The 11300-nt window shown below is 48.8% G+C and overlaps 3 protein-coding genes across 3 annotated transcripts; 2 read left to right on the forward strand and 1 right to left on the reverse strand.

Annotated features, from left to right (window-relative positions):
• Nucleotides 1–2590: 2590 nt before the first annotated feature.
• On the reverse strand, nt 2591–5056 carry eqxF (Equisetin cluster transcription factor; the record flags this gene model as incomplete). The annotated part of the gene is made up of 4 exons (XM_031146716.1): nt 2591–2716; nt 2787–4141; nt 4188–4608; nt 5012–5056. The coding sequence occupies 4 exons, from the start codon at nt 5054–5056 to the stop codon at nt 2591–2593; spliced, it is 1947 nt and encodes a 648-aa protein (XP_031008669.1).
• Nucleotides 5057–5480: 424 nt separating this feature from the next.
• sol3_4 (Short chain dehydrogenase) lies at nt 5481–6545 on the forward strand (the record flags this gene model as incomplete). Its single annotated transcript, XM_031146717.1, has 2 exons — nt 5481–6373; nt 6434–6545. 2 exons carry the CDS (start codon nt 5481–5483, stop codon nt 6543–6545), a joined length of 1005 nt encoding a protein of 334 aa, XP_031008668.1.
• Nucleotides 6546–9004: 2459 nt separating this feature from the next.
• MAL31_0 (Maltose permease) lies at nt 9005–10860 on the forward strand (the record flags this gene model as incomplete). The annotated part of the gene is made up of 5 exons (XM_031146718.1): nt 9005–9235; nt 9307–9785; nt 9845–10179; nt 10233–10624; nt 10672–10860. The coding sequence occupies 5 exons, from the start codon at nt 9005–9007 to the stop codon at nt 10858–10860; spliced, it is 1626 nt and encodes a 541-aa protein (XP_031008708.1).
• Nucleotides 10861–11300: the final 440 nt, after the last annotated feature.

Here is an 11300-nt window from a genome sequence, read left to right on the forward strand (position 1 = left end):
TTGATATGGAGGACATCCTTCAGTCATTGTCACCAGAGGAGGACAACGAGCTCATTGCTGCTAGCCCTACTTCGAAAGTCATTCGTCAGGACAGAGCTGAATACAGCAACTGTATGCAAACAGTCTTGTTTTTGCCTGGCTACTTTGATGTTCAGGCAAGGGGAGGGGGACTTCCATTCATGGCGACGGGCGCTCGAATGCAGTATGCTACTGATTATTACTGGGATGCGGATGGCAAACCTCTTGCGGATCCTGAGATTGCGGGTACCATTTATGGGGAATTGGAACCAAAACGCGCTGGGTTAAAGATTGAGATGGAAGAGGGTAGGACTATAGTTTGGGGAGAGGATTTGTATGATGATTCGGGTGATGAGGGTGTTAAGGCTCGCAAGGCAACTCATGGTAAGAAAGCTTGTGTTATTGATCTTTCAGGGGATGATGTGGATATTGAGGTTGCTGGTAATCTTGCAAAATAGTGGTAAAGGAGGACTGAATTGACTCTGGGTACTCAATGAAGTCTGGCTGGTTTGATTTGTAAGAGCTACCTGTGTTGTAATTGGCATATGAGCGGAAGTGCTGAAGTTAGAAGCTATGAGCTACGAGCTCTCAAAAAAGCAACGAAACACAATCAATCTTGCTCCTATGAATTCCTTTACCCCACTCAACTTAATAATTCCACGTTATTTAGAATCCTAGAATCCCACATCTCGCAAGTGAATTATTCAGCGTACCGCCCCAAATTCATTTCATTATCTTCAAATCAACCCACGCTCAATTCACATCACTTCTCTCAAAATCTACAATGATGGAAACCCCCCCTTCCACCAGATCAAAAACCTCAAGCCTAGAATAACACAACCGATCTACCTACCGTACCATCAAACAGAACTCCATACCTACCCATCACGCCCACGAACAACCAAACAATGAGCCACTCAAACCTCTGGCGCTACTGCGTAGCAACGCCCGACCTGCCTGCGAAATTCATCGTGCCTCGCACTCGTCGCTCGAGACGGAGTGGCCATAGAGGAAAGAAACGATCGCGCCTAGACCGTAGGTTGCTTCACTCCAACGTACGCTATGGTGCGTAGGGAAAGGAGAGGAGGGGTTCAAGCTGATAAATTGGTATTTAGGGGCTGTGGTTCTGGAAGCTGGCGCGGGAGTAGGAGGAGTACGGGTAGAAGGAAGTGGAGGAGCAGCAGAACCGGAATCGGAATCGGAATCGCAATGCGAGATCGAGACCCCTAAATCCAAGAATCGGAAATCGAAATCTACTCACCCAACAACACCCAAATACCTTTCTCGCACCCTTTACTTCTGCGATAGGGAACAGAAAGAGCGTACACGCGAGCCTGGGCCGGGGCGAGAGTCTTTTCATAGACATTGTATACGGCATGGAAAATCTTGGTGGATACGAATGAAGAGGTGGAGGTGGAAGAGAATGAGAAGACTTTCGTTGCAGAGAGTTACTAGTACCGCGAATGGGTTGTATATACCGCGGTATAAGAAGGGATATCTGCATCTTTTGCGGAATAGCTATGTGCGTTTTATCGGGATGGTCTGGAGGGGGAATAGGGGGAGATGGGTGGGGCGAGGTGAGGTGGAGAGGGCGTGGGTGGGCGTTGTTAGGGGGGTTGGGAAGAGGTTTACGGGGAGGGAGCGGCTATTAGGGGGGTGGGGGAAGGTTGTGGGGCAGGTATGTTTGTGGGGTTTTCCTTTGGGGTGGGGATAGTGACGCCGTGAATAAGTATGGGGGTTAGGATAAGGGCTGATGAGAGTGTTAGATTGGTAGTCCGAGAGCGAGGGAGTGTTTTCGGTGGTGGGAGCGGAAGTGGGGGGAAGGAGCTATGGAGGAGGAATAGGGAGAGGGAAAGGAAGGATGGCCGGTGAGCGTCTTGGGATTGACATTCATGTCATAGAGGGGCTAAGAGGAAAGAGCAAGGCATGTTCTTGACAGGAGATTGATGCTGGGTTGGAGGTTGGAGGTTGGTGGGGAGTAGATGGATGAAGTCGTGTCCAGTCGAGCGGGAATTGGGAAGGCTGGGTGGATTCATTTCCTGGTTAAAGGCTAGTTTCGAAACTTGCATGCTAATAGGAAAATCTTGAATTCAAGTCCTTCGACGGCGACTTTACAATATTCGATTCCTGATATCTGCTCAACTCTCTCAACTTGATTGCTCGATCAATGGCATCCGTCATTTTTCTTTCAACGTCACCTAACTGACACGGCCAGGCTTTAGTATGGATTTTTTATACCATGGGTATTAACGCCTAATCTTGGGACTTCCTGTTTGGTCTCATGCTTCTCCCGGCTTTCCTCCTCCTGAAGCGACTTCAGGGGTTGGTCTGACGTACCAGGTCTAAAAGGGCCCACTCCTCACAACAACATATATAGATCCTCTCGGGACAATCATAGGAGACCATTATTCATTGATCATCACCAAGATATGCTTTCTTCCACCATGGGCAAACAAGAATCCAAGATGCACATCCTCAATCCAAGACCGTCCGAAAGTCCGAAATACATCAGCCTTCCACCCCAGCAGAGATAGGATAATTAAACCCCTTCTTTAAACTCTATAGAAACATCTCAAGCCATCTGATCCGTTTCCATAGTTTGGAATAGCTCTCCAATCTGCTCTTCGCTATAAGTACCAAGTGATGAAGTAAAATCTTGAAGCCCTTGAGTGTTTTGGAAATATTGATCTAGCAGTGACTGCCAAGAATAGGTTAGAGATACTCTCTGTCGCGTCTGGCTGGAATGTAGATATTAAAATTGTACTAACCCAATCCAAATCCTCCGATCCATCGATCATCTCAGTCACAGGCTCGGCGTACGGCAAGTTAGAGCTTTCGAAGAACGGACCATCTTCCCGAGGTAGTGTGGAGTTGAATGGGTCACCAATATTATCATCTTTAACCTTCCGGATCATCAAATCCAATACCCGCGCTGCAGTACGAGCTTCTTTCGACTGGGGATTATGAGATGTATGGGAAGTCCATATCATCTGTGATGTTTGCAGGGCTTCCAACTGCTTTGCGAAATCCGCGGGTTTTGGCACAGTGACGGTCCGCATATACTCTGAAAGCTCTAAACATACTACCATGGCAGCTACTAGAAAGTCGTGCGCCGATAGCCATGATAACATCCACCGATCGTTATATAGCTGGCCTCCCGGCTGGGATGCTTGATGCAAGTCCGCTTGTCTTGCCAAGATGTCCATCGCTGCATCGAGACAACTGCGTCGGAATTTCGCGTATTTTATATCTGATGTCTCTCGATTGAGAAAGCGCCGATGGAGTACGACGATGCTTTTGAGATAGAGGAGCTCGATGCTGCATCGCTTCATGATAGTGCTAGGTGTGTCCATAAAGGAGCGGCTGACGTTCATCATTTTGTAATTTGATGGTATGTCGTTGTAAGTTTCGCGCATTTCTATGTCTAGCATAATGGTTGTCTCCAAAGGAGGTGGAGACAGGGACTGCGAGTGGGCTACAATCTTTTTAAATACCCCCATTACTTTCCCTTTGACTATGGTGTACAGGACTGAGGTGTGATCTGACAATGGCCGCGATGGTGGTAAGACGGCAGTGTCTGGGAAGAAGTCCGTGAAATTGAGGTTTCGCGGTGCTTCGGTATCGCAATAGTCTGTCGGAATCATGCTGGGGAGACCTAGTTGAAAAGACATCAATACATCTAGCTGGTAGATGTTGACCCATACCCGCCGTCGCATTTCGCCTTCAAAGGGCGAGATATTATCGTGGTTTCTCGAGTCCCGGTGGTACCCCATGCGCATTGCTAGACGAATAATGATGCCCATGAGAAACCAGAGATTGATTTGTGAGTCTACGAGCCCGATCAAGTTGCTCTGGAGATATAGTACCAGTGTCTCCAGCCCATAAGCCTTAGCGGTAGAGTAATGCCCTAGAACGAGGCATTGCGTGGTTCTAAGTCGGAACTCTTTTGAGGAAATGAAGTTTGCCCCTGACTCAATAGGCATGCTTGAATCTGTAGTCTGCCGGAGGGTAGTGGCAAGGCCGAGGATAGCGAATAGGAGACCAATCCAGAGGGTGGGAGATTTGGACGAATCCTGCCAGAATTGTTCATATTCTTTCTGAAATTTGAGTGGATGTACAATGGCTACAGTAGTAAGCATAACACTTCCCAAAAGAAGAAGGGATCTTACGGATAATCATATACTGCGAGTTAAAATATTGGGAGAGCAGACTATCGCAGACTGGCCTCGATGGCAGAGACCGGATAATTTCAATGATATTGAGAGGTTGCTGTAGACCAAACACCAAATCCGCTTCTGGCTGTGGGCCAATTCTGTCAAATGAGTCGTCCTCTTGTTCTTGAGTACTTGACAAAGCCAACTGTTCACGAACTTCTTTGATATCATGCAGAATTGATAACCAGTGACTGGAATCGACATAATTCGTCTGCCCGCCCTGAACATGTAGTGTTCCACGTTCGCCTGTCGGCGTGGTGATAACCGTCGAACCTTTGGTATGATCTGTACTCTCACCAGAGGTACCTGCTTCCTGCTCCTTGGTCTTTCCTGTCACGCCGTTCTGCACAAACTGAAGGACGATATTCTCCAAGTTCTGCAGACGATCTCCGGTATTGTTATGTTTCGGCTTATTTCGATTGGCATTGTCCGCATATTCGCATGATGATTGCTTGTTCCGCTTGACGCACCTACAGTGAACATCTTAGCGTCAGTATTGCACAACATAGCAAGTTTCAGAGGTTGGAATAATCTTCCATGGCGGTTGAGACGATATTTAGAGAGCAACTTAGCTCTTAAAACATATGCAAAGTCTCGCATTCCCGAGTGTCCGAAGTAGGAAATACAGCCCAGAAATCACTTACGTCTCACAAGGCGAGCCACGATTGCACTTCAATCTATTTTCCATGTGAGTATCATATTGCTTGTGTAGAGCACGTAGCATACTTTCGTATACGACACGGCTCACAGGAGATTGGTGGCCTGTTCCGTTTTCCTACTTTTCCATTATTGGGTTCTCTGTTGACCGTTCGCCTAATGTCCATATTGGTGTTATGCATTCTTTGATGCATTTCTTGCTACATATTCGATTTTTCTGCGCACCGCTCCATTACCTCAACCAGGCGCAGTCTGTTTTTGTGAAATGTTGCGGTTTGGATAGTGGATACTCGTAATCAAAGGTAGCCAATTGTATGCTAGCCCACGGAGCGGATTTAATATCCCCGCGATCTGCTTGTTCCGAGTAAAGACGGCTGGCTCCTTAACCGCTATGAAAACATTACTGTAGGTTGCTTTAACCCCGATCATCTTTCAAAGTCCCTTAAGATGTAGCTGTCCAGAAGTTAAACCCGTTCCGCGTCAACTACGCATTCATAATTTGCGGTCTTCATGAGGCTATATATGTATGTGAGTTCCCGCATTCCAGAATGTTATTCTTTCCGTCAAGTCACACGAATTGCAACCAGTATAATGTCATTATTCTCAGCTATATACGGTACTTTCGACGTCATTGTATCATCTTTCATCAGCCTACCATATCCCACAGCCGATGCCAGCATCAAACAACAGACCATTATTGTGACAGGAGCAAACACGGGTCTTGGCCTCGAAGCCAGCCGACACTTGGTGCGCCTCGGGGTAGACAAACTGATCATGGGCGTACGAAATCTGCAGAAAGGCGAAGACGCAAAGCGAGACATCTTGGCCTCGACCAAGAGAAAAGAATCTTGCATCGAAGTATGGCCGTTGGACATGGACAGCTATGACTCTGTCAAGGCGTTTGCATCTCGCGCTGCAACTCTACCTCGTCTAGATGCCGTGCTGGCCAATGCAGGTATCCTCACGCCAACCTTCAGCATTGTCGCAGATAACGAAAGGACGATAGCGACAAATGTGGTCAGCACTTTTTTGCTGTGTCTGCTTATTCTTCCGAAACTTCGTCAGTCTGCAGAACAGTTCAGTGTTGTGCCAAGACTCGTGATTCCAAATTCAGCATTGCACTACATGGCGCCCGTGAAAGAACTAGACGTGAAGGAGGGGGAGATATTCAAGACGCTGAATGATCCCAAGACAGCCGACATGGCGGGCCGCTATCCACTGTCAAAGTTACTCGTTCTCTACGCCGTCCGTGAACTAGCAGACCGGACCAAGTCTTCGCAAAAGCCTCTGGTTGTCATCAATACCCCCAATCCTAGTTACTGCAAGTCTGGGCTTGTGCGTGATGTGGATATGGGGTTTTCAGAGAGAATGATGGAGAGGATGCTTCCTCGAAGCACGGAGATGGGCAGTCGTGCGCTGGTTCATGGAGTATTATCAGGTGTGGAAAGTAATGGACAGTACTTGTCAAATTGCCATGTTCACACGTGAGTTCTCTCTACTGAAATTCTTGTTAGTAAATCTTTGCTAATGACTACCCCGACCAGGCCAGCATCTTCAGTAACCAACACCAAGGGCAAACGAATACAAAAGAGCTTCTTCAATGAGCTGATGGGGAAGTTGGAAAATATTGCGCCGGGGATCATGTCAGATGTATGAGAGACCTGTATTAAAACAATAAGGGGAGGGGTTTCTGGAATTCCAGACACTTAGCATCTTCTTAATTAATAACAACGATTCGCACGCATCCTGTAGATGTCGTGACCACTATGCATGCCCTCTGGGAATACAGCATTACCATTTCCCATAAACATCATGTGCTCCGCGCCCAAGCGAGAGGTCGAGATCGAACGTCCACAAGACCTCAACCCGAAGCTCCTGAATCCCACGCCGCCAAATAATTCGCGATTTCAACAAGCTCTCTCGATCCTGTCTTCAATCCAGCTCTTCCACCTTCACACCCCACTCCTTCCCCTTCTCCTTCTCCTCCTTACGATATCTCCGAAGCAGCGAAGAAGGATGACCGACCATTAATTCCTTCCCACCTCACGTTCCCTTCCCCTCAAATGCTGAATCAGCCCACACCCGCCCCACTCTCCCTTCGAAAAGCACAACACCAATGCATCTCGACCTACTCCTACAGCTAGGGATGGGATTGGACGGGATGCGCGAATGATATACTCATACCCGATAGCACCATAGCATAGCATTCCCCAGCTTCGATGCATACTCCATAGCTTCTAGCCTCTTTGGCTCCTCCCCTCACTAAACTTCGAACGAACCATTCTAGGTTAAGGTACCTATGCAGCACAGATAATCTCTCCACTTTTCCCATCTTCAAATCGACCTACCCTCCGTAATTAACCCACGTATCACGCGCGCGCGCTTGCATGCCCTGGGCGCACGCCACGGCCTTTTGAAATCTACGAGACGAGACGAGCTAGAAACGAGTCCGTACCAGGGTTAAAATGCAGTATAAGCGCACCAGTTCCAGCACATGGAAAGAGCTGGTGCGTGCGGGGAGCGAGTGAGTGTGGCTTTTCTTAGCTAGGTACCGGTGTACCGCACCCCAGTAGCGTATAGATAGGTAGATACTCCGTAAGATTACATAGTAGTAAATTACATGACATCAAGACCCAAACCCCGGGGAAAGCAAAAAGTCGTCTTTTCAGTTTAGTATTCATACATATAAAAGACTATGATATGAAATGAGGTGATGAAGAATTGTTTGGATTGGGGAGAACAGTGCATAAGGAGCTCATAGATGATACTTCGTATATCTGTTTTGTGGTGCAAGATAATGCGGAGAAGTGGAGCGCGGCGCGGCCGTATTATGGGGAATTAACCAAAATCTCACCGTCAGCATGGGGAAAGCTTGACTCGGGAGTTTGGATGACTAAGCGGATCAGTCACATGATTGGAAAGCGGCACTCCACATTCCATGGTCGCCTTCCTGAGCTACTGTACTGTACGGAGGGTCGGGAGGTGTTTCTGTTCGGTTTATGGGAGTCTGGGCTGTACGGAGTATCGAGAGGGAATAGTGGGAGTCTGAGAGGAGGCTGGAAGGACTTGAGAAGGAGGTCGGTCTTGTTTCAATCTAGTATGCATGTCAACAAGCCCTCTCCCAGAGCTCCCCACTAGACACGTTCACGAGTCACGAGTCACGTACGATATCGTATCAACACTCCAGAAGGAGACTGGCGTACAGTAAGTGCCAATGCCACTGCTAATGATCTCGAAACTCATGAATAGCAACTGTACAATTCTTGATCACATGGATGCACCGCAGCCAATTAGCATCCAGCCGCCTGCACTATCCCGAAACACGTCTGGGCTTTTCCCAACTGTCTGGAATGCGACATACAGTAGTCACATAGATGGCTGGGTAGCTGCCAAATTGCCAATGTGTTGTAGGTGCGGCTAGCCATTCAATTATACTTCCAAGTACCTAAGGTACATACATATATTCTGTGGAGCCTCTATATGGATTGACCTTTACTAGAGTACCTGTTGGCCTGAGGCCAAAGGGTAGTGGCACCAATGGTTGGGAAGACGGGCCGGACTCGATTTCACTTTTACGGAGTAGACCAGAGACCATAACATGGGGCTAATACTAATCAGGAAAGTCTTCAAGCCAAGTCCGGGGGTCGAGGGCGCTTGGACCAGTTTCCCCTCGACCCCATGCCATCTACCCCCAGGTCAACCGGTCATCCATGTGTTTCCCCAAGTTAACGTTTGGTGATGCAAATTTAGTCCGCACGTACTGTTACTACTGTACTCTGTAAAGGCGGCTCGGTGTCTTCTAACCCGCTGCGTGTACGATCGGCCTGTTCTACCCCGCATGCTTGTTTGGTACCCCATACCATACCATACCCATACCATACCCACACCATACCCATATCCCGTGCCTACGCATGACCTGACCTGGGGTGAATGGCAGGCAAAATGCAGAATGGAAATGGTGAATTGGGCACATACACGACACGGTAGGTACTAGGAACACCATATAAGGTGCAGCTTTCCCCGCCGCTATCGTTTGCTGCTTTTCCTTCCTTGTCCTCTTCTCTTTTGCTACCTGGTAGTACACACGTTATCCATCTAGGCAAACACCAGCCAATATGACTCTCGATTCTAAATCAGATGCCGGCGCCCCAGAGGTTCATGTCGAGACTGAAAAGGCCCTCTCTCAAGTAGAACATGTCTACAACCTTGATGAAAAGGCGCATGTCGCCGATTACAAGGCCGACGCGATCGAGGCAGAGACCGCCGAGCATAACATGGGAGTGCTGGATGCCGTTCGAGCATACCCTATGGCTTCCTTTTGGGCTTTTATCATGTCAATGACCATTGTAAGCTGCCTTCCCCCCTTTCGCTTGACGTTTCCTCCGGCGAGAAATCCCAGCTCACCATCTGTTTTCAGATTATGGAGTCCTACGATGTCTTCCTCATGGGTAATTTCGTCGCCCTTCCTGCGTTCGCGAACAAATACGGCATCTACGACGCCGCAAGCGACAAATATGTCATCGCAACCAAGTGGCAGTCTGCGCTTCAAGTATCTGGGCAACTCGGTGCACTGATCGGTGTCTTCATCGCTGGCCCCCTTACTAGCCGTATTGGATACCGTTATGCGACCTTGACTGGCCTCATGCTCTTGAACGTCTTCATCTTCTCCTTTTACTTTGCCCACTCGCTTCCGGTTATCTTCGTAGCCCAGCTTCTCGAGGGCTTGCCGTGGGGTATCTTCATTGCCAACGCGCCGGCATACTGCAGCGAGATTGTACCGATCAAGCTGCGAGCCCCGGCGACGCAGATGCTGCAGATGTTCTGGGCTATTGGTAGTATCATCGTTGGTGCCGTCACCTACCGTTACAACACTAGGCTTGATGAATCTGCCTACAAGTACGTGCTCATCCGCATTGCATTACAAGAAGGCCCTTTGCTGACGAAACGAAAAATAGGATTCCCATTGCGCTTCAATGGATGTTCCCCACCCCGCTTGCTATCCTGATCTTTTGTGCACCCGAGTCACCTTGGTGGCTGGTTCGCAAGGGACGTCTCGAAGAAGCAGCTCATGCGGTTGGTCGCCTTGGACGCAGATCGAGGCTGAATACTAGTGAGACTGTTGCCATGATGCGTCGTGTCGTTGAGCTCGAGAAGACCACCAAGGAACCCAACCACTTGGAACTGTTCAAGGGCACTGACCTCTACCGCACCGTTATTGTGTGCAGTGTGTACTTGGCACAGAATCTCACGGGTAACCTTATCGCTAATCAGGCCGTCTACTTCTTTGAGCGTGAGTTTTTATCATACCTGTTTCAAGTGATGTATATGCTGATCGAACCGCAGAGGCTGGTGTGTCGACGAATACTGCCTTCGCTCTAGGTCTTATCACCTCGGCTCTACAAATGATCTTCGTCATGCTTTCTTGGATCCTCACCACGTACTTTGGCAGACGTACCATCTACCTCTGGGGTTCGGGCTTCAACGTCGTCCTCCTCATCGCCCTCGGTGTTGCAGCCTCTGTTGGCAAGTCCAACGCAGCCTCTCTAGCGCAAGCCTCCTTGGGCCTGATCATCTCCGTCCTGTTCACCTTGGGACCCGCGCCCGCATCGTGGGTCATTATTGGAGAAACATCCGCCATCCGCCTCCGGCCTCTAACCACTGGAATGGGACGCGCTACCTACTACATCATTGAAATCCCCTGCATCTTCCTCGGAAGTTACATGCTCAACCCAACGGTAAGCCTTTCTCTCGTTCTGCGCTGACAATTACTAACATACCACAGGGCGGAAACCTCGGCGGCAAGTGCGGTTACGTCTGGGGTGGCACTGGTCTGTTCTGCCTGATCTGCGCATACTTCTGGCTGCCTGAGATGAAGGGCCGCTCCTACCGCGAGATCGACATCATGTTCAATCGCAAGATACCGGCTCGCCAGTGGAAGAAGACCGAGATCGATGTGCAGGACGACGAGTAGATGGCTGTGGTTTATCAGGAAGGCAGTCTCACTGCAGGTATGATTTGGATACGGACACTTTGGTGGGTGTAAGTAATGATGCACTTGATAGTGCTACCGTACTCTATATTTAGTAATGCAAATGCCGTAAAAATCACAATTACACTACATCCCCTCGTGCCTTGCTTAGCCAACTGTTCAATCCTGGACCTCCAATTCCTACTCCTGCTTCTCAAAACCTATCGAGATTAGAATCCTAATCTCCAACACCTTCCTTCCCTCTCTCAATCGTCGTCAATCTTCCGCTTAGCGCCCGGAAAATATACAGTCCGTTCAACTCCGTCCGTCCTGCTTGTACATGTACAACACAACTCCCAGCTATCCGTACAACTCCAAACGTGCTTTTTCCTCCGACTGTATGCATGCATGGCGGTCATGTTGTGTTGTATTTTTTGTGCCGT

Source organism: Lachnellula hyalina (assembly GCF_007821495.1).
Source record: "Lachnellula hyalina strain CBS 185.66 chromosome Unknown contig00013, whole genome shotgun sequence".
Taxonomy (NCBI): domain Eukaryota; kingdom Fungi; phylum Ascomycota; class Leotiomycetes; order Helotiales; family Lachnaceae; genus Lachnellula; species Lachnellula hyalina.